At 43.6% G+C, this 27,683-nt stretch overlaps 1 protein-coding gene across 3 annotated transcripts; it reads left to right on the forward strand.

Moving 5' to 3' along the window:
- Nucleotides 1–1,409: 1,409 nt before the first annotated feature.
- On the forward strand, nt 1,410–26,019 carry mtss1la (MTSS I-BAR domain containing 2a). 3 transcript variants are annotated; one of them, XM_023299972.3, is made up of 15 exons: nt 1,410–1,979; nt 4,961–5,022; nt 5,141–5,214; nt 16,409–16,493; nt 16,722–16,813; nt 16,899–16,973; nt 19,646–19,803; nt 20,433–20,540; nt 20,918–21,015; nt 22,277–22,409; nt 23,077–23,151; nt 23,364–23,519; nt 23,885–24,061; nt 24,184–24,349; nt 24,598–26,019. In XM_023299972.3, the coding sequence occupies exons 1-15, from the start codon at nt 1,911–1,913 to the stop codon at nt 25,401–25,403; spliced, it is 2,334 nt and encodes a 777-aa protein (XP_023155740.2). In that variant the 5' UTR covers nt 1,410–1,910; the 3' UTR covers nt 25,404–26,019. The 3 variants fall into 3 exon arrangements, with proteins under 3 accessions (XP_023155740.2, XP_054865274.1, XP_054865275.1); XM_055009299.1 differs by lacking the exon at nt 23,364–23,519 and having other exon boundaries at nt 1,411–1,979; XM_055009300.1 differs by lacking the exons at nt 23,077–23,151; nt 23,364–23,519 and having other exon boundaries at nt 1,411–1,979.
- Nucleotides 26,020–27,683: the final 1,664 nt, after the last annotated feature.

Consider the following 27,683-nt stretch of genomic DNA (forward strand, 5'->3'; position numbering starts at 1 on the left):
TTGGTAAATTTTGAACATGTAACCTCTTAGCTTAGTTTAGCTCTTAGCATCTAAAAAAGCACATATGTAGCTACTGTTTGTTTATTTGCACAAAACAGTACAAGAGCTTGTTGATAAAATGTCATTGACATTGTTACAGTATGTTGGCAAATTAGCTTAGTTTAGCTTAGCTTACTTTAGCATGTCACATACAATCAGCTAGCGTAACTCTCTCTAAAGTTTAAAGGAAAAACATCCTACCTACCATCATTTACATACCACACATTAGGCTCTTGTTTGTTTATTTCTACAACACCTAAGTACAAAAACCTAACTGAGAGTGTTAGCAGAGAAAATATCACTGATGTTGTTAAAGTATGTCGGTCAATTTTTAGTAAACAACCACACAGCTTAGCTTACTCGTGATTTTTTCTAAACTTAAAAGGAAAAAAACAGACAATATATTAAGCTATTGTTTGCTTATTTGTGCAAAAACCTACATTTAAAAAACATATCTGTGAGAACTAATTGAGGAATCACAGCTGATGCTGCCATGATGGTAAATTCTAGCAATTCTAAGCAACCACTTAGCTTATTTTAGCTAAGTACCAAGAATCCCTTAACCAAGATAATCCTGCCTGCAAGGACCTAGAGACCACACAGACAGTTTGCTTATATGTGGAGAAACTTAAGTATAATCACTAAAATAACACTGATTTAGTTGAGAAAATACTATTGGCATCATGTTGGTAAATTTTGAGTAAGCTGCTACTAAGCCTAGCTTAGCTTAGCTTCAGCTAGCCTAGGTTTGTCTAAAGTTCTAATTAGCAGTGACTGCCTGTCTCAACTAGCAGAAATAATTTAGCGAGCAAACAACAATAAAAAACTGTGGGACATCTTCAAATATTACTAAAATGTGTGGTGAATTATGAAAAGACATAGATAAAACAAACAGGATGTGATTAAAAGTGAGTCTTAGAGATTCATAGGTGCATTTCCCCTCGTTTTTTTAAAGTTAGTTTCTCCAGTTGGCAGTGTTTTTAGGGAACAATGGGCTGTAAGAAATGTTAACCAAAATGTCTGGAAGATGACTTTCCTTTTCGATTTACATCTCTGCTCTCTGTTATGTTGATTCTGGAGATTATCTATGCAAAATGAGGTGATAATGGCCCACATGCTACTGTTTCCTACCGACAGTGGTGTAAGTTAGTGATCGTTAGCGGACGCGTGCGTGAATACACACATGAACCGGAGGAAATCCTGCTTCTTTGCATGTCAGCCGATTGTTGCGGAGAAGAAAGGGCTTTACTTTTGTTTGCGTGGGGGTGGAAGGAGGGCCAAAGAAGGAGGAGAAGAGGGGGGTGTTCCTCCTTGTCCCCTCCTCCTCAGCCACTCAATGCAAAGAAAAAAAAAACAACCTGACCAGCCCCCTTTCCATTCCCATGGATCGTATTACGGGAGACTCCGAGACATCTGCTCCGCCGCTAACAACGGAGCGCGTCCCCGCGTCTCCTGCGACCGATCCCGTGTCCTGTCGTGCCTCCTACTCCTGCGCCTCCTCCTCCGCCAGAATTGAGAGCTCTCCGTTATTTGTGTAAACGCGGCGATCATGAGGAGCCACCGTGCATGTGCCCTCCACGTTTTCAGGCTCTAGTCCCCTGCGCATCCCTGCTCCATCCCGGCGGCGGCGGTGGAGCGATCAGCGGCACCGGTAGCATCGAGCAGCACATTTCTTTTTGTCTGTGCGCTCGGCAGGCTGCTTTGCTTTGCATCCTCTCCGCTCCTGGCTACGTTGTTTTGTAGGAGAGGACAACTAAGGGCGGATGGAAAAAACACAGATCTACTTGTCTTATGTTTAAAAGCGCCTCGTCGGTGGGATATTTAGTGTGTTTCTGGTCTTTTCGTGAGCTTTTTTGTTTGTTTTTGGCACCATGGAGTCAGTGGAGAAGGAGTGCGGAGCGCTGGGTGGATTATTCCAGGCCATCGTGAACGACATGAAGGTAACACACACATGTGAATTAAAGTAGAAAGGGGTTTTGTTTGACCTTTGCGGCTGCACGGTGCCTGATCTAAGGCATATTTTTACTGCCTTTGTCTCTTTCACCGGGTCCTCCCCCACTTGAAACACCGCTGCAGGACAAATTGAGAGGTGAAACATGTTTCCCTTTGTCTTATTTGCATAATGTGCAGCAGGTCTGCCTTGACAGTGGTCAGATTTAACAACACTTCAGCCACTGTGTCAGTCTGTGGATGGAAACATTAGCAGAACAAGATCTTCTTTTAATCACAAAACCACAGTTTGGTCCATGGGGTCACAACCTAACATCATAATCAAACAATCAAAATGTACAAGTACTTGATGCGTTTTGTGCAGCAGAATCAGGGGAGAAGGAATCAAAAGTGGGCATTCGTGTGGAGTTCCAATCCTCCAAATGTGATGTGGTGCCATTTGACCCCAGACAACTGTTCGCTCTTTATCCCAGGCTCCACCGCTTTCTAGATTAAGTGTCAGCTGTGGAAGGATGCTCTGAAAGAAAACAGCAGCTCCATCACCTCAACCTCCTGAGCAGAAATGAGCATGAAAGCTTATTGATTGTGCTTCCTGATGTTTGGCCTTGTGGCAGGAAATCACTTCTTTTTCAATATGTTGTTCGATACACATTTGATCCCAGCTTTACTTTAGTAATTGAATCGACTCGCCTTGCAACTTGTTTGTGTAACTCCTGAGTTTGTTTCCTTTCAAGGTAGTCTAAATGAATTTCCTAAGTGGTAATTAGATGTGTTGTGTTTTCTGTGGAAGTGTGTGTGTGTGTGTGTGTGTGTGTGTGTGTGTTGGGGGAGGGGTCAAGTGAAGGAAGTTGAACCAGGGTGGTCTGTTGTTGTTCGTGGCAACAGATGGAAAGTGTGAACGTATTCATCAGGCCAGGAGGCAGCTCCCGGTCTTCTCATTGTCTGGGACACTCATGATGCTACTAACTGTTAATAACAGCGAATAAGTCAAGCGTCAAGCAGCACTTTCAGCCCAACAGATTTCTTATTGATCGCTGCCTCACAGGCCAGTGGTGCCTTCGGACAGACTATTTATGGACCCCTCATTTGTCAGGCTCCAATGAAATCAGCTCTCTGCTATTGGCAGGGCGGGTTTGGTTTCATATATTTCCCTTTTGTGTTGTGCTCACGCCAGGGCCGGAGAGAGACAGAGGCTCTTAGAAAGAGCCAGTCTGTGTATTGATAAGCAGCACAGATGAAAGAGGCTGAAGCCCTTAGTCAGCACAGTATCGATGTCCACTGTCTGAGACAGACATCTGACCTCATTCCTGCCGCCTGACTGGACCACGCAAGCCTGTCGGACCAGCTTTACCCCCCGGAAGCATTGCAGCAGCACAGCGTTCCTGATTGGGAACAATTTTAGAGAGTACACACTTATCTAAATTGTGCACATACAGAGGGAACTTAGAACGCCTATCGTGTTCTGTACTGTACAGACAAATGTGTTGGCACAAGCTGCACCTGTTGGTTATATAAGTGTCTGACAAAGCCAAAGGAAAAGAAATAAAAGAGTAGGAGGTGTTGGAACAGTAGGTAAAGGGTGAAATGAAAAACAGAGATGATTCAACATGACTGGATCGGGAATCAAGTATTAGGTCAACAATTAGATCAGATCTCTGAGTCACACAGAGATGTGATTTCAAGCCTCTGCGTGTGGGAAAACAAGCACCTTTGAAAATGTCCTTGAGCAACATTGCTACCAGCCCCAAGGATAATGCTTTTAACCTCGCCTTCCAGTGAATGACAAGCCGTGGGAGGAAGGGCCTTCCTTTCCTCACTTCCACCTTTTCATGCAGCTTTACCTCCCTGGATGCTGCTGGGTGTGGATGAAGGTAAAAATGCGAACCCCCCTGCTGCTCTGCTTGTAGCCCTCTTTGCCCGCTTCTTCACCCTCCTCTCAGCTGTCTTGGCAGCCCATCCCTGCTGCCCCTGGGAGTTACAGACCACACAAGCTAATTAGACACCTGTTGGAGTCAAGTGCGAACAGCAAAGCTGGGAGGTTTGTGGCAGACACTTTTTTTTTTGAAGATGATGGCTCCTAAATCACTTCCTAAGGCGGATGCTTTATCAGAGAGAAGCGGGGAGTTAAACACTGTCACTGCCAGAATGGAGGTTATACCTGCAGTGATGGACAGCAAGACCCTTTCCAGATTGCATCCTGGCTATATATAGTCAGAATGTGTAACCCCTCGTGGCTTCCCTCCATCAAAGAGGCACATAGGGGTTGCGCCCTTCCTTTCCTTACTGCAGGGCTCAAGCTCTTGCTCTAATGGGATCTAGCCTTGAACGTGTTTTATGTTTGGCTTCAGCTCTTATAGCTCAAGGCGGCGTGTGATGATCCTGGGGTAAATCTAATCCAGATTTTTCTAAGACAAGCTCATACTACCTGCCCTGTGCACATAAACAGTCATGATATGAGGGCTTACGAAGCTCATGTGTGTCTAGCAGGCATGCAGACATGTGACCATACCTATGAGAGGATAATGCTGACTGATCATAATATAACACTATGCACTAAGAAATCATGCTGACCTTTTTAAAGACAAGTCCGAGCATGGAGCCCGTGCACCAATCTGTTTCTCACCCCGGGGGAAGAAGCCAAGCCCTCTCTGATTTATTGCAACCTTTTTTGGATTTAGATTTAGTATCTTATCCATGTGAATTAAACAGAAAATTTGTTTACTGTGAATAAAGCTGATACTGACTTTTTATCAAGTCGCGCCAGATTCTGAGAACGTTGTGTCTTCTCCAATCTGTATGCACAGTGTGTGTGTGTGTGTGTGTGTGTGTGTGTGTGTGTGTGTGTGTGTGTGTGTGTGTGTGTGTGTGTGTGTGTGTGTGTGTGTGTGTGTGTGTGTGTTTGACTGGGTATGCTCATGCACTTAAATGCCCTTGGTTCATTTGACTCAGTACTTTTCCTCTCTCTTATCAGAGTTCTTACCCTGTGTGGGAAGACTTCAGTGCCAAGGCCACAAAACTGCACTCTCAACTCAGGTGAGAAGTGGTTCCAGTGAGGGGGGAACCCTCAATGACAAAAAAAAAAAGTCTTATGTAATGTTTACTGACTCTTATGCAGCCTGAGTGCACTCAGAATGTTCCAATTTATTTGCAGGACCACAATTCTGGCAGCAGTGGCCTTTTTAGATGCCTTTCAGAAGGTGGCGGACATGGCTACCAACTCTAGAGGTAAGAAGTTAATTCAGGATCACACACTGTGGAGGTAAAACTGGTGAAGAAAAAGCAAAATAACCATCATCACCTTTTCTTTTTGAGTCTTCATGTGGTGTTACAAGCTTGTTATTTATGTATTGCTGAAACCTTTCTCAAAAGTGTAAATCTGCATTATGCTTTAGTCCCAAAAGTATGTGTTGTGCAGATTCACTCTCTTAGATACACAGTATTGTCTACACTTGCACTTTTAGTGGATCTAAGGGTCGGAGCAGACAGGCATTTGGTATTCTTTCAACTACACAGTTTTCCCCTCTGATTTCAAAATGCAATTGTGCAAAAGAAGCTGAAATAAAACGAATGGCTATCACTTTTTCCACACCCTTGAGAAAGTTTGCAGTGGACAGTCGGTGTGATACTCTTGGCAACACCATTCCACAAGACTAAGATGACCGAAGCGGGGGCAGTAAGGGAGGGGTTAGGCGGCTCAGAGAAATGAAAATCTGAGCTTATTGTTTCTTCGGTTTAATGAGGTCTGCTGATCTGCTTTGTCACCCTGCTAGCGGCAGCAGACAGGCTGCACGGAGAGGCAGCTGATTAACACAGATTTCTTTGGAGTCGATCGTCGAGAGCAGTATGTAGGTCAAAAAAATCCTGCGTACCAGGACGACTGTGCACAGGCTCCTGACACATGCACGAACATGGCAACACAAGCGCAGAAGCAAGCATGCGCACACAGACGTGGACAGATATTCAAAGGGTGACAGCTGGTAGCCGGCCACCTGACCTCTCAGGTCACATGTCAGCATGCTTTTAAACTGTTTGTCCAAGCCCCGCCCCCTTACTGACCACTTACTGCTGGAGAAAATGGCCAAAGTGGGAACTTCTTCCACAGTGTTCACACATCGTCACCAGTTTTTACTCCCATCGACTCTCCAGTAACAGTAGTTTATTGCCATGGCGATACTTCAGACTACCTTAAATGATTCCTGATGTGAATACACATGAATTCTGTAAGATGAAGCGAGGTAGACTAGGGTCAACCTGCTGGCTGCTAGCAGCTGGCAGCCTGCTTCAATAAAACGGAGGGTAAAGACCATGGCAAAGGCAAGACTTCAAAGGAGACGTGCAGTAAAAGAAGGGAAAAGAGCAGAATGATAGATGGACCAGACAAAGATGAGAGAGAGAGATGAGAGAGACGGGCAAATTGAGTTTTGCAGCTATAGATGGATAAAATCCCTGTAAGTGTGTCACTCATACACCCATTCACTCTTCTGCTCTTCTCCCAGAAACATTAACTTTAGGATTAATGTCATCCTTCCCAGGCTGCAGATGGAGCAAGTGTGGAAAGACTTTAGCAATTAAAGAGGAACTAATGAAACATGCTCTACAGTAGGGTTGAGTAGTGTATGTAAAAATTAAGAAAAAAATCAAACATTTGGATTTAACATTTTCTTAAATGTCATGTGATCTGTCCAGGGTGTCCCCTATAAGTCAGCTGGATAGACTCCAGCCCCCCCACGACCCTAATGAGAGTTAAGCGGTGTATAGATAATGAATGGATGGATTAATGTCATGTTTTTTCTTTTATTAATTTATCAGTAAACTTTACAGATGGTTGTTTTGTCAGTTCTGTACAGACGCACACACTGCCCACAGAAATAATCCTCAGATTTTTGGTGGCCCCTGAGTTATGACCTAATGACATCACTGGGTCAATGATAATAATAATAATAATAATAATAATAATAATAATAATAATAATAATAATAATAATAATAATAATAATAATAATAATAATAATAATGATAAAGCACTTTTCAAGACACTTCAACACTCAAAGACGTGTAGAACTAAAACTGCAAAACTACTTCCTGTCAGCTGTTTGTTTTGATTAATGGTGACCACACACATTGTAACTGCACACATTATTCCTGCTGCCAGCCAGTGTGTTGTCATGCAGTTCTTAGCATTTAGCACAAGCCTCTGCTGTGGGTTGGCTTCAGGCAGATGCAGGCATGACTGGCTTTAACTGTTATCATATAAAATAAACAATTAGAAGTCATCACTTTGCTCTCTTGTGACTCGCTTTTGTCATTTTTTTTTTTGACAGATAGATGACCGGTTCATTAACAGTTGAATGGACATTGTTTTCTTACTTTTAATTTCCCAGCTGTTTCAAAGAATCTAAAACATAAGGCGGCCTTTCTGTGCTCCTAACCAGCATACCATTTCAATTCCATTCGTCCTGTGGGAGCTGTTTCAGTGTTTGCGTGCACTCGGCCCAATTAATTTTGCAGGAGCTATGTCGATATTTACTGGAGCTGACTGGTGGTGCACAGGGATAACCTTTGAACCTCAGGCTCCAGGCTTCATGGACATAGTCAGGAAACTTTGCCCTTCTAGCAGCTGCAGTGTTGTAATTTAATTTTCCTGAACTATATTGGCATCCAGATGCTGCATTCTTAACACTTGATTTCACTCTTACAAACTCGAGACTCCTCAAGTTAAGTCGAAGTCTCCGTTTCTGCAGCTTTTTCTCTTCACTCCTTTTCTGTCCCTGCATATGTGTTCGGGTCTGTCTGCCTGCAGCGATCATGTTTGCCTCAGCGTCTGCATAGCCATATAGGGCTCATTGCACCACAGGGGGCAGGCCCTCGGCTGTGAACTGTTGGCCGTCATCGCCGTCACCCCAATCCCCTCTTGTGTTTGGGGATGAGCTGCAGCTGCTGGCACAGCTGGAGGTTTTGTCGCGCTCTTCTTCTGCCTCTTTTAATCTACCTTTGACACAGTCACCCCATCATCCCCTTAACTCTCACACACACTGTCCAGACTGCACACACTTCCCTGCCAAGGAAAGCAGCATTTCCCCTCATTCAGTGCTTCTTGATAGATCCTTGGAGGGAAGGCGGCGAATGAAAGAGGATTTTATGATTTCCCGTCCTAACCTTTCGTGTTGTCTTTTACTCTTCAGGGCAGCTTTTCACATGTAGTAAGAACAACTCTATTACGTGTCATATCATCCCCTCATCTCCACCTCATTCAGCCTCCTCTCTGTGTCAGACCGCCTGGATGTGTGTGTTCGTGTTCAGGCTTCCTCTTGCCCGTGTTGTCCGTTTTTAGAGTTTATGGTCACGGTCATGGCGTCAGCGTCTGTGTTTTATGAAGCAGCTGGAGGAGTTGGCTGCCAGGCGTTTTGGCACCGTGTCTGACAGCGCTGTTTCTCTAAGCTGTGTTGATGGATCTATGTCTGAAGGCATGTCTGTCTCTGTGAACTGGCAGCTTGCATCTGGGTTCAATAAAGGTCCGCGAGCCGCAAAGACTATATTAGATGGATGTATTTGGAGAATTTTAGGCTTGTAAAGATATATGTTTCACGTTTCAACACCCATCTTTCCTGTGACTTAGCTTGAGGCCCTGCAGCTCTTTTAGGGCTGGTTTATTGTTAGACTGGTCAGACTAATGGATTTTGGTGTGTTGTCTAGACCTTTTTTTTTGTCGTCCATAATAAATTGTTGTGTATTTAAATGGGCTATAGAATAGTGGACTATGTTTTTAGTGTTAAGCTTCTGCAGGGCTTGATGACATGTGGTTTAGTGGAGGGTTGACTTCATTTTTTCCATTTTTGGACATGGTTGAATTGGATCAATGTCAAAGAGCCACAGTCCCCAGCTAATGGTCCATCAGGGTATGAGATACAAGTTCCATATTTTTTCGGACAGCGAGGTGAGTCTGGTGGGGGGTGAGATGACCTGGGTGGGGGTTGTGGTTGCAGTGGGATTTCCACAGCTCTGGGTATCGAGGCTAGGCAGAGGCGTTTAGCTAATCCTCTTAGCCCCACTCTGTAGCACACAGACACAGACTGCCTTCTCTTCCCTTCCTGATCAGCCACCCCCAGCTTTAAAAATTCACACTCTGGGATCTTCGTTCAGACTGCCCTGCACTGCAAGCTTGTGTTTAACACTGACCAAACCTTTTTCTGTCTTTACATCTGCTCACCAGAGCCGGTCAGAGTGCACACACAGACAAAATGTTCCTGTGGGTCACTGCAAGCCCTCTCTGTCTTTTCTTTCTTACTCATGCAGTCCAATCTGAGTGGAGGTATGCTAGTAGATCAGTGTGTCAGCGAAGCAGTAATCTGCTTGGCCGCTGTACTTCTCTGGGTTGGCAGATGGGACGGATATCCCTACCCGCCATCTGGACAGCCTGGCATGGACGAGATGCGGTCGTGGCCTAGTGCAGAGCGAGATCAGGGGATTACTGTCTTCCATGCTATCCCAGCAGCGCAGCTATTTTTACGGACATGTCAAATAATGAGTGTACCCATGTGACCAGAGCTGACATCCATCAAGCGTGGCATGTCATGTACAAGCCCCATATCTGTTGTGCTCCGTGTACCAGAGCTAGAATCTGCAACTGTGGGTTTGAATTTGTTAAATGAGCTTATAGATTCCGGGTGTTCATTCTGTCACAACGACAAATGCACTGGCTGATACGTTATAGTCTGCTGTGCCATTCTGGTGATTGTATGTGAGGCTCCTCTGGTATTCCATGACCTCCAACCACGAGGTCACAGTAAGTATCGACAGGAGCCTCGCATTTTTACTTCAGCTGTCCACCTTGTCTGTCAGACTGAGCTAAGCAGCTTCCAACACTGTTCTGCATGTCTGGCTGTGGAGTTTATAGACTTCTACTTCAAAACTCAATGTGGTCATCCTGCAAATGAATGTTTTCCAGCTGTTATAACGAAGTAAGTACAGGGTGAAGTGGCTGCAACAGTGATGCGAGGAACAGACGAGAAAGTGGAAATAATAATGGGAGAGAAAACAAATCTTTTGGTTCGGCATAACTTTCATTCGGAGGGCGAATACCAAACTTAAGAAGACAAACATGAGACTTCAGGGGAACACTCTGTTCAGCTATATCCTGAACATGAACTCGGCGTGGAAGGGAGCTGGAGAGAGGGGAGGGAAAATAAACGAGAGAGCCTGATGGAGGAATGTTAGGGAGGACATTCAAAGAGGGAAAGAAAGGAATACATGCATAACTGAAATCCCTAAATCAGCTGAGGTGGCTGCTTGAAAACTGTTGGAGGATGACTGGTCAGATCATGTGTAAATATTTTAAGCACAACTCCATGGAGAGCTTATTTTTATCACTGGCCATTGTACAAATGAATTGGGACCAAAATGCCGTCCTTGGAGTTGCATGGCTGCAGGAATGGCCTTGCTTTTTGGTCTGTCTATTTTGGTCCAACTTTAAACATCTCAACAATGATAGGATGGACTGGCATCACATTTTGTACAGAAATAAGATGCAGAAACACATTAATACCCAAATTTTGTGGTATTTCATGTAGAATTTATGGCTCGTTTTTTAAAGGATTACGACGATATAAAGCATGTTTTGAGTTTATATCTGATGTCTAGTTTCCGACCTTAAGTGCACATCAAGCTCAGTGCAGAGGAGAATCGGGAATGATATAATAAACTTTCCCTCAGGGTAACTTAGACTCAGAGCCTACAGATGGATGAAATGTTATATGAGCAGCTTGAGCACCAGCAGTGGTGTCAGCATTGTTTGTGGGATTGTTTGCAAATGAGCAGAGCGGCATTAACATAAGCAGAGCTGAAAGAGTGGGCAGAGTATTGTCAGCTGAGATAAAGACAAGTTGCAAAGGTTGTAAAGGAGAACAGCTTGTGCCATCTGACTCAAGTGACTCAGAGCCTTTGCTCCATTAAATACAGAGATATTCAAAGACTGTTCCCCAGGTATTTGCCTACATTTGTATTTAGATCATCAATCCATCTCCTCCAGCTTTAAATATCCCTGTCAGACATGAAGCAAAGACAGTCCTCTGTGGATTTCTTCCCTGTTCGGATCATTTTCTTGTTTCTCTCCCCAATGAAAAGCACATCTGGACAAGGGGTGGCGATTATTTTTAGTAGCATTTATGTCCCTGAACAGGAAGCTCCTCCAGCAGAGAAATATCCCTTCTTCCTTGTTCTCCTCCTTCTTGAGTCTCCTCCTAATGCACTCCAGAACATGTTTACACCACATCAGGACACACCAGGGTCTGTCTGTGGGTGTTTCTGGCTGAGAGGTGAAACTCGCTGTGCGTACTGTCTGGCTGGGCAACAATGGGATGAGTGTGTGTTTGTGTGAGACTAAAACAATTGATCTCGGGGCCATTTCCTCTGCCTTTCAGTGCCATTGTTGCCGATGATAGGAGACGTTCCACATTAGAGGAAGCGACACAAAGGCTTGGAATGACGTTTTGGTTTTACTGCGGACACACGGTACATATAGCACGAGTTTATTTATGCACAAACTCTCACTCATTTACGGTTGAGGTTCACTCTTAGAGATGCTGTTTTACACACATCTGTAGCTGAATACAAACTTTTCTTTCTTTAAATTGCTGTTATTGTGTAAATGCATGTGTCTGTTTTGTGTAAGTACTCCAAGAGAGTAAAATTCCTTGTACGTGCACACATACTTGGTCAAAAAACTGATTTTGAGGGTATTTCCAGGTTCTTTTCTCTGAGTCATAACAATGTGCATTTGATATCTTTGTGTTTCATACTTTGTGACACAACAAAACTAGACAGTGAAGATGTACCCCTGGGTCAAAGAACTTGTAATTTTCTGTTTTCCGATATTTAACAGTTAATGGATTGATATTAAAAAATATCAGTTAGTTAAAGCCCTATAAACATGCGCATAAACACACTAACCAGTACGTCTGCTCTAGGATGTGCACTTTAAATGTTGCTTTCGGGGTCATGGAGATCTTTAACTGCACAAAAACACACATATGAATGTTTTTTAGTGTAATACTTAATGATTTTTCTTATTTTTATGTGACATTGAAGCAATTATATGTTTTAGAAATCTCTGAGAGAAAATGACACTGCACTGGAAAATCAGACTATGGTTCTAAAACTGAAGAATAGGATTTAAAAGTTTGAAAGTACTTATTTGAATGTCTAAAATAATTACACTACTCGTTCAGTGTTGGCAGCATCACTGTTATAATGTCTTCAAAGTGTCAAAACTTGTTTTGAAGACAATCCGCACAGAGACTTCACTCACTTTTATCCAAAGATTCCATACTTATTTTCAGAGATTGTTTTTATTTAAATCTTAATTTTAATAAGTTCAGGGGGAAAAAGTTTTTTTATACATGCAATTAGGAAGTGAAGCCAAAATCAACAGAAGAAAAGATTAAAGTAAATTTTGGTTCCGTGAAGCCATTTCCAGATTTATCCCCCTGCCATCCCTAACTCAAGTTTGGGCTTTTGTTTTGTATTCCAAGTTATACCATTTTGTGGATATAGCGAAGCAGACTTGCTTTGTGTTCAGTCATGAACAAAGAATGCTATGAAATTTTAATTCTTTCCTTTTGATCAGAATGCGATACACTCGGATTTTAAATTGGGGATATTCTGGAGAGTCTCTCTCTCAAAAAAAAACCCCAAAAAACACTCACCCCCTCAGTCTATCATTCACAATTTATGTAACTTGAATTAGATCTATAACTCAGACAGCACTGTTCTACAATCGGCGTCCGTATGCGTCCGTTTTATCCGCCACTCTTCTGTCCATCAGAGGCTATTGCTCCCTAACCAGCAGACTCAAGAGACTCTGCTTTATTTCTAATGCTGACTGCTCCCACTGTGCTGCACCACCAGAACTCCAGCTGTGCTTTGAAGAAAAGACTTGATGATGCGAGTGTATGATGTTTCGTCAAGTTTTGAATTCAGATGTCTCATCTGTGTGTTTGCTCAACTAGTAACTAAATGAGACCAGTGAAGATGACAAAATCAAAGCAATTCCTCATTCCCTTTTTTCTTTTCTTTACTAAAAAACTGTTAGCGTAGGGTTTTTTGATTCCTTGGAGGAGATAAACAGAAAATCCGTGAAATCTACATTCTCCTCTTCATTAGTCATGTGTTTGGGGGCTTAATGTGGGAAATTTTGCCCCGGCGTCGCCTTTTGCACCTGCAGCAGCGAGCAAACACTTCCTCTGCCCCCTGACTGGCCAAACCGTGCACCTCGGGCAGTGTGTGCCCTCTTTCATCCTCCCCTCTCATCCCGCAGCCCCTTTCATCCATCAGTAGCCTTCGCTGTGTCCCTGCCAGTTCACATTCGGCCTCACTTAAAAGGGGTGAGGGAGGGTAAAAGTCAGGAGGCTTAACTGTCTGTGCCAGCCGCCGTCAGCTCCGTGCCTAAGGTGCCAACGTGAGGAATAATTGTTGTCTCACGGATGATGGAATTTCCTTTGCTCGGTGGTGGTTCTGTGAGAACTTAGCAAAGAAAAAAAAGGGGGAGGAGAGACTTCATATTCTTGGAAGTGTAACAGTGAGGATGTTCTGTACCTTTTTCTTGTACAGTCCACATAAACTTGCTTTATTGACACAGGAAGCAGAGAGTGGAGGGGGTAGAGGGGAACACCGTTTGGACTCAGAAGAGCTGAATTCAGCTTGAAAACTAGCGTCAACACACAACATCCAACTTGGTAGTCTGAGTGAAATCTGAGCCAAACAGCAGAGTTTAGATGCTGAGTGAGGGAGATAGTTAAGCTAAGCTGCCATGTTGAAGGCATCAGGGAGCGAGGCCTGTGGCAGTTTGGCTCCCGGCTCCTGGCAGGACAACCCCCTATAAAGCAGGTCTATTAAAATGCTCCTCTTTCCCCGAGGAATCAGGGGAGTTAATCAGAACCAGAGCTCTGGATGGAGCCACTCACTTAGACCACACTATGCTTGTCGTGGAGCTTAACGTTCCCATCGAAATCCACCAAGCTGGGGGATTGACCTTCCTAACAACTATCCCATGTTCTAACACGGCATACTCGACATACACAGCAGATCTGGTGGCAGTTTATATTTATCTTCAGCCAAGCAGTGTCGGATCCATGCAAGGCAGCACTCCCGTAATGAGCCCCAGATTGCTGCGCTGCTCCCAGTTGTTTTCTCCGTGTCTTAAGATATATGGCTGAGTTGCATAACAGCTTCTCTTCAAATCCTGCTCTGTGTTTTGCTTCATTCATGCACGTGTGGGTGTCTGCTATGAGGTCGGCCCCGGCTCCCCTTAAAGCCCTAGGGGTCCCATTCTGCTAAATAATCACTTTTCCAGTTGTTGCGTGCTTTCAGCCAGCTCCTGAGCTGCTGCACACTCAAGTATCGATATAGCTAGACTGTGGGGTGGTTTAGGAAAGTTTATTTATGAAGCGCAGAAACACAAAAGACAAAAATGAGCAGGGAAATGAGTAGGATGGAACCTCAGGAAGGGCAGCACGCATAGAAAGAGACAGAAGGGAAGAAGTCTGTCTCTGTATTCTGCAGGATATCTGTCTTTCTAGTCAGACTAAACCCCCCCCCCCACCCTCCCAGCTTGTATATGCCTGTGTGGCCATGCAGGGTGCTGTGGGAGTGAATCACTGTGTCCCTGTCCATCCGGTGGAGGCCAGAGGCCAGCAGGGCTCTTGGACACGGCCAGGAAGCCTCTGAACCTCCCCAGGATGTAGCTGTCAGCTGATCCCCCTTTTGGGAGAGGAAGAGACGGGAGGGACGAGACGGGGAGCGGGAGGGAAGAGTTGGCAGGTGTGGATGGGACAGGAGAATGGGGGCTGGGGGGATCTCTTCAGCTGACAGCGACATTGGAAAGGTCTGTTATAGAGATACAAGAGCCCACATTACTCCCTTTCTTTTCCTCCATCGCTGCTTTAATCCTACTTCCTCCTGCAAGAACTGATTCAGTGCTGTGGGTTCCTCCTGTGCTGCTTTTAAGAGGAGAAAAGACATAACCTATGTGCACATACCCTGTACGTCTGTATTTCTCATCGAACTAGTGGAAAAAAGATGTTCTTACATGACGAATAGTCCAGTTTAAATCCAGACACCTCTTGTGCTATATATAGCGAGAGGTCAGCGTATAGGTTCCACGTGTTACTTCAATCACTTCCTGCTGGTGTTCAGTGGCTGTGTGTGATACAGCTGGATGACCTTTCCCCTCGAAAAGCAACGCAGGCAACCCTCCTTCCTCTCCTCATCACACAAACACGCTCAACTTATTCCACATCTGTCTGACGAAAACGTCTCGATGTGATGGAGTCCAGATCTGATGCTGAGCATCTTTGAACTGGTACAAATGGTCTTTGTCTTCCAGCGATATCAGCTGGAGACCTAGTTTCTTTAAGGGTGTCTGGAAAACAGCACAGATCTGAAACATTCCTGACACAGAGTTACATTTCAGGCTTACTGTATTAGTCGGGCAGTTTTTGAATGTTTACTTCTGTGTATCACTCTTTCCTTCTGTTTTCGTAGTGAAGGTTAGCGCTGGTTTCTCTCTCTCTCTCTGCCTCTCCTGCATGAATGGTGTTTAGGAAACAGAGAGAACAGGAAAGGCAGAGCAGGCAGGGAAGAATAGAGGGATATCCCCTTACAGGGTTCCCTCCTTTTTCCTCCAGGATAGTGGGGGTGAGAACTTCGGAAAGGGCGGGGAGGTTGGTAAATCACACCACCTGTCCACACGAACCTCCGAAAAAATCATTCATTGAATACAAATACAATCGTGCACGCTTCAGTCTGCTGCTCATAGGTGCCCTCTCTCTTTCCTTGTATGTGTGTGTGATGAGAGACCCTCAGATTAGCCCTATGTGGCCCAGATTACAACAGGATCAGTGCTGCCACATATTACACCGGCCTGTGAATCATCAGTGAGACAGTGGGCCAGTCTGGGCTTTAGGGGCTTAAGACCCCATTTAATTACACTTCAGCAGAGAGGAAAAGTACAGTAACCAATTCACACAAGCTGTTATTTACACTGTGGTGGGAATCATGCACGCAATCTTGCAAGTGTCACGGGGAAAAATGCATGTTTCTCTCGAGAAGAAAAGAGGGAGTGTGAGGTTTTAGTTTGCAGGCACTGTTTTGCATTTGTTTTCCCCAAACAAATGTGACATTTATGGGTTTTGCTTTCACAGTCATCATATGTCCACTTAGTGGCTGCAGCTGCTACTGCAAAGGAAAAAAAAAACCCTTATAAATTTATTTGACAGCAAAGAATTAAACCTTTCAAAATGCTCTCCTGGTGTGTTATGTCCTCAAATGGAAAATCATATTTTTCTACCAAGAGGCACATGTGGGATTTGTAATGCCAAGCTCTTATATCGTAGATGACAATTTGTTTTTCATATTGTCTCTCCAAGGTGCCACCAGGGACATTGGCTCAGCTCTGACGAGGATGTGTATGAGACATCGCAGCATTGAGGCAAAATTACGCCACTTCACCAAGTATGTGTCATTTGTATTTTTGTTTTTTTTTCCCCTCCACTACATTTTTCTGTCCTCTCTTGCCTTGAGGGGATTATTGTTTTCCCTGGTCCCAACCCATTTCAGTTGACCTTCTTCTCATACTGCTGCTCTTCGCTGAGAGTTTTTGTGCCGTGGAAATAAAGCAATTTGTTATAGCCGTCATTCTCTGACTCAGCCGTCTCATGTTGTATCCACTTGTTGCTGTAGTACTCTTATGGAAGGCCTGGTTACACCACTCCAGGACAGGATAGAGGAATGGAAGAAGACAGCGAATCAGCTGGACAAAGACCACGCCAAAGGTGAACAACCGGAAAACTATTTACACATGTTTATATACAGTGTGTATGAGAAATTTTAACTCTTCATTTCTACTTGTTCTCACAGAATACAAGAGGTCTCGTCAGGAAATCAAAAGGAAGTCATTAGATACCATAAAACTCCAGAAAAAAGCACGAAAAGGTGAGGCAAAACTTTGAAGACATGTTCATTAATAGATCTGCGATAATATTCTAATGAGGTTTAATGCTGTTATGAAAGGGGTCTGCTGGGTCGTACCAACGTCTAAAAGTGAACTAGCACCACCTAGAGTGTAGAATGAAAAATGATAATTCAATCACATCAAAATTCCTGGCAAAAACTCAGTTGCTCCTTCCCAGCTTTGGATGATTTACCGTATAAATCGAAGAAATGAACTCTTTCCTGGCTGTGCTTGCATTAGCCCCTACTGCTGGATGTAATTAAACTCCTATTTTCAGACACTCCAGTGGTACTGGCTAAGTCATAATGTGCCCCAGTTTGATACAGCTAACACTGCCTGTTCTTCTGTCTCTCCTTCCCCCCGCCTGTTACTGCAACCCTCCCGTATTTCTTTCTGGCTTTTTATCCTGGCTGTAGAGCTTCTAGGTACGTGTTTGCTCCAAATGAGAACTTCACATGCCAGTTTCAAGCATCAAAAACCATCATTAGATCCACCTGCCAGTCAAAGAAAAACACTGCGCTGTCTTAGCATTTTTGGTTTAAGGGTGCAGACATTTTGAGAAATATGCTCATTTGCTTCACATGACACGTACATGAGAAGATTGATAAGACTGTCATGTCCATAAGGCAGTTAAATTACTGCCTGCTGCCAGACATTTAGCTGAGCTTTGCAGAAAAGTCTGGAAACTGGAAAATTTATCCTTTGCTTTTTTCAAAAATATCAGAATCTACCTACCAGCACCTGCAGAGCTCACCATTTAACTTGATGTATTTAGTTAGTTTAATCCATATAGAAACCAAAGCGTAAAAGTGTCTGCACTGCTGTGTTATGAAAAAAATACTGACTCATATGACCTTCAAAAAAAACACTGACAGGGTGCTTGGTAAATGTATCTACTGCAATAGGGAGAAAGAATTTCTTCAGCATCTCTCTCAGAGAGAAACAGTGACAGCTTAGTTATAATGACAGTGGACTTCTTTTTTTCCATCAGCTTGTTATGAACGGTTTGACATGTAACGTCTGAAATTCCTTTTACCTGTATCAGAAATGTTTTTTCTAAGCCTATATTTCAAACTGGAAGCTTGTTCTTCCCTACTTCTGTAACACATGTGCTAAACTGGAAACAGTGGTTGGTTTTAACCTGAAAATGTGTTTTATCTCTCTGAAAATGATTGACATAAAAAAGCAACTGGTTATGAATGGATTGATATCATTTATCTTAAAGTAAAACTACATCTTATTAACCCAACCCTGACTGGTATCTCCATGTGTACTGAACACAGTTGAGAACAGTTTGTAATATTTATCTCTTAGCTCTTTATTTATCTCTTGCTTAATCTAAAACACAAATGCACTTATTGTCAAAACCCTAATAATAGAGAATGTAAATAGTACATGGGTGTAAGTAAATAGGCCCTTGTTGCATTAGTCCCGTGGACCTGTCAAAGCAGAGAAAGTGCAGATCTTTCTAGAAATACTAATAACTGCTTTTTTCTTTACAAGTGTCCCAGTAAGTCATTACATTGTGGCAGTGAGCCATCAAAGCAGCCCGATGCTCAATTCGGTCATTATCGATTTCATTATTAGATCTGTGCATCTCCTACTGTGACTTGTCAACTTGTCCTCCGTGAAAAATGCCCACTGGAAAAACTAGCACATTTGTTAGCTCCTTGCCACTTGTCTTGTGCATGTGTATCGCCTGCCAGACCTGTTTCAAATGTAGCTCCTCCATTTTCTAAATTACTGATTTTTTTGACAACTTATCTGCAAGACAGTCACTCACTCCTCTGAGTAATAACAGCTTCTTTGTCACGAGCTGACATCTAACTCCACACTGATGGCTAAAGACTAGAATTTTCTGTTTTTAAAGAACCTATTAACTGACAGGCTGTCATACTCTTGTGGAACTGCTGACTTAATTAGTGCCTTAATAAATGCAGGTGTGCTGAAAGATTAGCTCATTAAGCCGATATGTGTTCGACATCAAACAGGTCTACAGTGTGCTGCTCGCTGAAGACAGTGTTAGTGATTTTGATCTCGGTAATCACCAACATGGCAAGGCACAAATTGGTATTTGCTCACACCGATGCAGCTTATTATACATTCAAGTCGTGCTATACATTCAAAGAGTGTGCTGCTCGAGACCTAACAAAAATGCTAAGATGTGGTGCACTGCGGAGTGTTTGGAAAATGACTGGCAGAGCAGAGAATGTTTCACCTCAGTGGTCAACTTCATCCTCATCCTTCTTTCATTGTGTCATCATCTAGTACGCATTCTCGAATGGTGTTCTGTACGGTCATGTTTTTTTTCTAATCTCGTCCATTTCGGGGTCTGCAAATCATCAGCAGTTGCATTAATTGATGACATGTTTTAGTGGCCTCTCATTCCCATGTACATGAACCATTCGGGTGTAATGTTTGTCAGTGCGTTGACCTCTAGTGCAGAGCAGCGTCTCATTATTTGTTCTAATCATCTCTCAATTTTTTTACTCTTTCCCTCCTCCCTGCACTGTGTACACTTCATGTCACTTCCATAATTACAACCCTCCCTTCCAATTCCTCCTCCTCCTGCATTTACTCAACCTCTGTCCTCCCTCTCTCCCTCTCTCCCATACTTCTTTCCCTCCTCTGTGTTTTCTACACCCTCACCCAGGCCGGGGTAACCTGCGCCCCCAGCTGGACAGTGCCATGCAGGACGTCAGCGACTTGTACCTGCTGATGGAGGAGACGGAGAAGCAGGCGGTGCGCAGAGCGCTCCTGGAGGAGAGGGCACGCTACTGCTCCTTCATCAACCTGCTGCAGCCTGTCGTGGTGAGGAGCATTTGGACTCAGAGTGGTAGAAAATGTGTGACTGCTGTTGATGCGGTCACCGTTTAATTTAAACCATCTTGCTTTGGAATGATGTTCATGGAGGATTGCAAGACATTTTTAAATGTGTAATTCCTTTTGGAATAAAAACAGTTTCTTTTGGATGTTTATCACAGGAATGGACAACAAAAGATAAATATCTATTGAGTTTTTTGTTGGTTGCAAGTAAGAAATCTATAATTAAGGAATGGCTATCACAGGATATTCCTACCATGTCAGCATGGTGGGACATAACACTGGATATTTATAAAATGGAAGAGATGACAGCGTTTATAAATCAAAAACAAGACTGGTATGTAGCATGTTGGGAAAAATGGTTTGGAAAAAAATGGAAAAAATAAAAAACCCAATTTAATTTTGAGTCTGAAGATTTAAAGACAATGTAATAGTCACTCCCTAATGTTCTTAAAGATGTTCACGTTTCTGTTTATTTTTTTGATGGGAAATTGTTTTCTGGAAAAAAGAACACTGATAATATTGTGCACATGCGAATTGTACCCATCACTAAAAATTGTTAAAACTGACACTAATTAAAAACTAAATAAATAAACCATCGTATTTTTCCCTTGCAGAATGTAGAGATCGCCATGCTGGGAGAGATAACACATTTACAGGCCATCGTTGATGACCTCACTGTGTTGACCGAAGACCCTCACAAGCTGCCACCAGCCAGCGAGCAGGTAACCAGGGTCTAATGCTCCTCATTCATTTAATGACACTGCTGCACTTATCGATTGGATCACAGTTGAATTTGCCTTGTATAATTGCAGTGCAAGGCTACGGCTGTTGGTTTTCTGTATTTTCCTACAAAAACAATAAAACCTAATGTATCTGTTGTGCCATTAACAAGCTTGTATTTCCCCTCGAGCTACAATAAATACGCACTCGAGCAACAAATGTGTATCAGTCCACAGCTGAGCGTGCTTTTCTACAAGCTACCTAGCAGTTCCAGGAAATAATCAGGCCTACTTTACAGCTCCTTCCACATGTAAAAGCAACGTTGCCTTTGCTCATTGTTGCAACTGTAAATTCACCATTTCGTTGTGTGTTGCTGCAGGTGATCCGGGACCTGAAAGGCTCCGACTATAGCTGGTCCTACCAGACGCCTCCTTCCTCCCCCAGCAGCACCGGCTCGAGGAAGAGCAGCATGTGCAGGTATGCCCACAAATATTCATTTATTTACTCATTTTTGAGCATTAAAATGTGATCTGTTCTGTCTTGTGTGTTGTTAATAGTAGATTTTGGTCACACATACACTTTTTTTAAAAATTTGAGCCTTCTAAATAACACATCAGCAAAGAAATAAAACATCTACAGACTGTTATAAATACTTGAGTGTTACGGTGACATACCCTCTTCACTGCACAGCCTGACTACCAGTGACAGTCGACATGTTGTAATATCTTGCCAGCTCCTTAGCTCTTGCTCCTGGCAGATTTATAGTTCTCAAGCTTCTTACAGCCAGATTAGGTCCAAAGCTGTCAAACCTCACAGCCTGAAAGTCATGAGCCTACACAAGAACCAAAATCCACATGCTTGTGACGCTAATGGTGAGAGTTTATCAAACTATTTATAAATGAGTTATTTATAAAGGTGGGATTCCAGGTGAAGAGACAAGTCTCTGATTGTAAATAAACCCCTGTAAAGTTGAGCTGAAGTGTTATCACACATCATCATGGCAAGTCACCACCTTGCTCTGGTGTTACAGTCACATTTGTACCAATTAGCACATCTTATTTTTATTCATTTTGCAGACACTGACTATGTGCATGACTGATTCTAACAACAGTTAAGTTCTCAGTCAGTTAGTGTGAAGTTTGTAGGATGAAATTAGACCATGAAAAGCTAATACCTAACAGATACCCGCTTTTTCTGAAAACAAGCTTTGCTTTCAACTTGACCCTTGTACACTTTAGAATTCCACTAGGACAGCTGCTATATAGTGGGAAAAAGTGATCAAAAGAGAAAGGTTTTGATGCTAAGATATAAGAAAAGCAAGCTTACTTTAAAAAGAAAGAGGAGAAAGAAAAAAGACTCAAGGATGGTGTGTAGTTTTCAATCTTTTATGGTTATTTAAGTTGCCATATTTAATTTGGCATTCCCTCCTTAAGCTTCATCCAAGAGAACAAAGCTAAATGAGAAATGATAACTTTAGATATACTCAACAGAGAGAGGGGAAGTAGGAGGTGTGGGTGAGGAGTACTGAGGGAAGGTGAGAAGCATAAGTTGCACTTTTCAAAATGAGTGGGTGACAAAGAAGCAAAGCTGAATGAGAGTGACTGAGCAAGAGACAAAAAGGCACAAAGACAGCTGTTAATGCTAATAGGGAAAGAAAAATCAAAGAAGGGATAACTTTTTAATGCTCTTTGATGCACCAAAATTAGAATTTTATACTGATGTGATGTCCTGTCAACAGTCTCCTCCAGATGCCCTCTGCAGGAGCCCATCGGCTCAGCAGCGTCTCCTCCCACGACTCAGGCTTCGTCTCCCAGGACGCCAACACCCATTCTAAGCCTCCATCACCCATGCCCTCTGATATCACCAGCCAGGTAGCAGTCTCAGCCATGATTCTTAAGTTTACCCTTTTATCAGAAGAAGAAGAGGAATTTTTTACTTTAAGAATAATCAAAGGGACAAATCAGACTTGTTATCTCTAGAGATTTCTCAGACAGCAAAGCTGCAGGGCAGGAGGACACAGCAACAGCACCACTGTTTTTGCCAAAGTATAGCTACGACAATTCTTTCTGCATTACAACAGTCATTTTCCATTTCGTGTCTCTAATGTGCTCCTGTCATGTTTGCATTTCATGTTTAACGCTGTAGTCTTGATGCGAGTTTGATAGTCAGACTGAGCTTTTCATTTTTGCTGCAATAGAGCTTCATCGGTTGCAAATGTAGAATTTTTATCCCACTGGACTGATAAAGTTATTCAGACTCTCACGGTCTGAACAGATTGCAGTGTACAGAACAGACTCAGCAGCACACCAACTGATGCGATGTTCTTTTTCTGAATAAATGATCTTACTGGCTACCATATTTTCGATCTGGGCTATAGTCCATAGATCCCCTCAGAGAGGAAAAAAGATTCCCTCTTTCTAAAGCTCATCAACACTTTTCCAACTCTCGCCTTTATCCTATGCATCTCTCACACCTGCCTCTTTCTCCTCATTTCCTCTTCATCTCCACTGTTCTTTACTCCATCTTCCCCTTTCCCAGAAATCAACAAGCTCAGCCTCCTCTGAGGCTTCAGAAACCTGCCAATCTGTCAGCGAGTGCAACTCTCCTACAGCGGTTAGTACTGCATGCATCTGTTAACAGTCTACTTGCTTTGCTGGACACACACACTTACAGACACACACACAGATAGACACCAATGTGCATCTCATTGTTGTCTATGGTTTAAAGAGGCTCGTGGGCTCTTCATGACAGCCTCGGTGTGGTTTGACTGGGGCTATTCATGGATGTTGAGCACTCTGACTCAGACTTGTCTGTCCATTCCGCAGTTTGGCTCATGCTCATCCTTCGGTACCTTCCGCCCTGCTTTCTCTCACACTGGCACCATCAGGCCTCTATCTGTCATACTTCCTGCGTCCCCCACATTTAACCACTCCCCTGGATCCAACACTCCCTCACCCACATCAAAGGTTCCTAGCTGGAAGGTTTGTTTTCATTTGCAAATTTCAGTTTTGGGTTCTCTCCTTTTATAGCTTTGTTGCTTCTTTGCTTCTTGTGTTTTTTTTAATTGCTGTCGTGGACATTGTTTACTGTAGATTAACCTCTCGGTCACCGTGTCCCTGTTGCTCAGTTTTCCTGTCTTTCCTCATAACGATGTGCTAAACTGGATGGCTCTATTATTTAACAACACTGACAGCCTATTCTAGTCTGCTCATATCTACCATGCATCTAACCAGTTCATGAGCCAAATCAGCAGCTTCCATGTTTAACTGACTGTACGACTGTCGGGTGGCAAACACTGGACACGCATAGTTGGAAGACAATTTCATTATTCCATCTGCTGCTGCAGGACTGGGCCAAATCAAGTTCCTGTGAGCCGTCGTTGGCGAGCACTCTGCATCGTAGGAGGGAGTCCGTGGATAAGATGAGAGAACTGGAGGCTCCGCCCAGTCCACTGGGATATTCTGGGATGCAACCAGATGATCCACACAGAGCGAGAAGTGGCCCAGGAACCATGACAGCCAAGGTATGAAGTCCTCAGGGAGCAAAAATGTTAATGTGAGTTTATAAATTTGTGTGCCTTGGGAGTTATAGTGTGGTGAATCACATATGTAAATGTGGGCTAATCTGTATGTATTTCCTGTTTAGCATGGCGAGCCCCTCTCTCCAGCAGCCAGTACACTAGCAATGGTTCTGACCAGAGGCTTGAGTATGGAACAGCAGAAGAGCAGCAGGGACTCTCTGCAGTACTCCAGTGGCTACAGCACCCAGACCAACACCCCCTCCTGCTCTGAGGACACCATACCGTCACAAGGTGAAAGTGACAATCCTTCAAGATAAAACACGCACGACGTCCCCGTACAGCAGTTAATTTCTGATTTTCCATTCTAGTTTTAATGTGAGTCTTTGGAGTTGTGTGATTTGACAGGTGCAATACTAATTGCCTCAACTGTCAGTGTGGTTGCTGTAATTTAGTATTATGTACCGAAGCTACTGCAAATTAACTCTTCTTTAGTCGTTCAGTGAAAACAATAGATACTCATCACTAATTGTCACTTCCAGGTTCTGATTATGAGTGCTACTCTCTGAATGGGGACGCTGACAGTGAAGGGCAGGCAGATTTTGACAAATCCTCCACCATTCCACGCCACAGTAACATCGCTCAGAGCTACCGACGCATGATCCAGACCAAGAGGCCGGCTAGCACAGCCGGTCTGCCTGCAGGTAAAAGCCTGCAGGGAACTCCAAACGGCGCCGGGGGAATCAGCTCTGGAGCCATCGCCTCGGGGACTGCCACTATTCGCCGGACGCCATCTTCCAAAACTAGCGTGAGACGCACACCGTCCACATCTGGTCCCATTCCCATCCGGCCCCCCATCGTGCCTGTTAAGACTCCCACAGTGCCAGATTCTCCGGGGTACGCTAGCCCGTCCCAGCATCGCGTGGGCAGCGAGGAGTTTCTGTATGGTGACGACCCATCTGCTGGTGACTACACGAGGGCGTCTCCAAAGCGCATGAGTCTTCCTGACACAACCTGGGGCTGCGGAAGAGGAGGGGCGGACAGGACTGTTTACGCCCAGCAGGCCCCTGGCATGGCCGCCCACGGCTCTGAGGAGGACCCTCTGCTCGCTGCCAACCGCCACAGCCTGGTGGAGAAGATAGGAGAGCTGGCAGCCAGCGCCCACGCTCTCGGTGAGGGTCAGTTCCCCTTCCCCAGCTCGCTGCCAGGGGATCCAGCTCAGTTTGCATCCCAGGAGATGTCCTCCGTGATGCAGGACGACGTGGATATGCTGGTTTCTATACGCCGCGGGGTGAAGCTCCGCAAGACTGTAACTGATGACAGGTCGGCTCCCAGGTTTATTCGGTAGTTGAGGGAGAAGAACGGCTGTGAAGGAGCAGCTTGTGGTGCCCTTATTTACAGACTGAAGCTCTGTAGTGAAATACAGCAGCACTCATGTAATACATGAACCAAGGCACAAGAATCAAAGCGGTGATTGAAGGCCAGTCGACAGCGTAATGAGTGACCATGGACAATGTCAAGTCATTTCATGTCATGTATGTATTGCGTACAAAGTAATCCATATTTTTTTGGTTTTTAATCCTTCTTTTCGTTTTGTTTTTGTCTGTGGGCTTCGTGGCTGTGCATCTCTGCTCCCTGTGTGACCAGTCGTTTCAGCCCAGTTTGTCCCAGTTTAGACGGAATGCTCTGTGTCTTTGTTCTTGCTCTTATTATTATTATAATATTGTGCATCATTTTTCAATTAACATGGCCACCTGTCAGTGCAGAGTGATGGGCGCAGTGCTCCTGTCTGTATGTTGTGTTTTCTCATCGTTACTGTAAAAGTACCGTATTATTGTTTTCCTTTCATAAGCTGACCAGCAGCTGTGTAAGTCATGTAAAAATAGAAGCAATATGGCAGTGTTTTTATTGCTGTACTGTACTGTCAATATATTCTGCAATTAAACAGGCTTTTTACTGTTAAATGGCTCAATTGTTTTTTGTCAGAAAATGTCCTACTGAAATGGAAAATTCTGCATCAGGCCTCAGATGAGTTTATTTTAGGCTGCCGAAATTTAGACCAGTAGTTATGGCTGTATGTGCTCATGTAATTTAATTGCTGTATGTAAAACAATTTTATTTTATTACATTCTGCAGTTTATTACATGTATTTTATTATAATTTTATTTCAAGAGCTTTAGGTTTTTAATACAATGTCAGTATTTTAGCGTTTGTCCAGTACAGTAATAATAATTTTCTATTAGTAGCACTATCCCAAATTCCATTTCAAACTTTTAACTGCCTGTCACTATTTTTTTGGTGTAGTTTTCTGCTTGTGCTCACTGACTGCAGTTCTCTAAACAGACAGATGGGGTCGCCAGAGACCCTCCACTGTCACTGAGCTTAAGTCTGGCCTCAGAATGAGCAGTAATGGAGGAAATGTTGACATTACTGCTTCAGTGAAGATATTTGGCAGGCTGGAAAGATGGTTAGTTAATAGGATAAAGATGGAACAGGCCAGGAAAGGACATTTTACAGCGACCAGGACGAGCACTATTTATATTCAACCAACAAAAGAGTGAAAATAAGGTTTGCAGGCTTTCTTTTTTAAACAAATGAACCAAAATAACTGTACTTTATAACCTCCAGCAAAATATAGCTCACAGAGGCTGTTTAGAGATTTAATCCTAAGGTAAATATAGGCCATCGTGCAGGCTGAATAAAACCACAAATTCATTCTGGCCATTATTTGTTAGCTTATAGCCTGTGTTGTAAAACAAACTCGGGGGTATGTGAAATTTATGTTCCTGGGAGCTGCTGAAAGTCCCTCTCATTATTTATTAAAAGATTGGTCCTGCTGGAAAACAGCTGCTAGACTGACTGTATAAAGTTATTCCCCCCTGGACAGCAGTGATGATGAACGCAGAGCCCTTTTCCTGGATAAGAGACCTGTTTTGGAAGGTGCTGCTATATGATGTATGAGCATGAAGCCCATTTAAGAGGCCACTTAACAGTGTACCCTTGGAAAAAAAAGATGAACAATAGAGTTCATAGGATATAAAGAAGCGGAAAAATGAGGCTGGGAGGAATGTGTTATTGAGACGGAGAGGGATATAATAGATCTGCTTTAGTCTGAGCCATTACTGACAATTTTTTGTAAGTCACTCGATGATTTGTTGTGTTTTAACAGAGCGGATGGCGCAACACACACCCGGCTGAACAAAGGGGAAGCTTTCTGGTCACTCTGCTAACAAGGGGGCTGCCATCCCCCTCCTCGCCCACTCCCAAATTGCATACTGTTCTTAGTTGTAAAGAAAAATGAAGGTCTGACTAACACCAGAGAAAGGAGATCAGAGAGCTGGATTCAGCAGTCTAAGCATGGATAATGAGGGGTGGGAGAGTCTTTGTTTTTTGTCCAATTTGTAAATCATATAGAAGACGCTGTCAGACCACCGTGTCTCAAGAAATTATTAGTGCAGTCTGCTCGGGAAGCCTTCATTGTTTTTCATATTCTCTCTCCCCAATGGGTCCCTCATAATCCTCTCAGCTTCATAAATAGGATGTTATTGAATTTACACCATTAGTTCACTGCCTTGAACTGGACGAGTAATGGAAACCAACCTAATGGCTGGGGCTTGCTGGGATAATT

The sequence above is a fragment of the Amphiprion ocellaris genome, chromosome 3 (genome assembly GCF_022539595.1).
Source record: "Amphiprion ocellaris isolate individual 3 ecotype Okinawa chromosome 3, ASM2253959v1, whole genome shotgun sequence".
NCBI classification, from domain to species: domain Eukaryota; kingdom Metazoa; phylum Chordata; class Actinopteri; family Pomacentridae; genus Amphiprion; species Amphiprion ocellaris.

Excerpts from the sequence above, each read along its gene's own strand:
- mtss1la (XM_023299972.3), top strand. The coding sequence starts at position 1,911 with ATGGAGTCAGTGGAGAAGGAGTGCGGAGCGCTGGGTGGATTATTCCAG. Across the intron at positions 22,410-23,076 it reads CCTCTGATATCACCAGCCAG|AAATCAACAAGCTCAGCCTC; the intron begins GTAGCAGTCTCA and ends CCCCTTTCCCAG. Across the intron at positions 24,350-24,597 it reads GGACACCATACCGTCACAAG|GTTCTGATTATGAGTGCTAC; the intron begins GTGAAAGTGACA and ends TGTCACTTCCAG.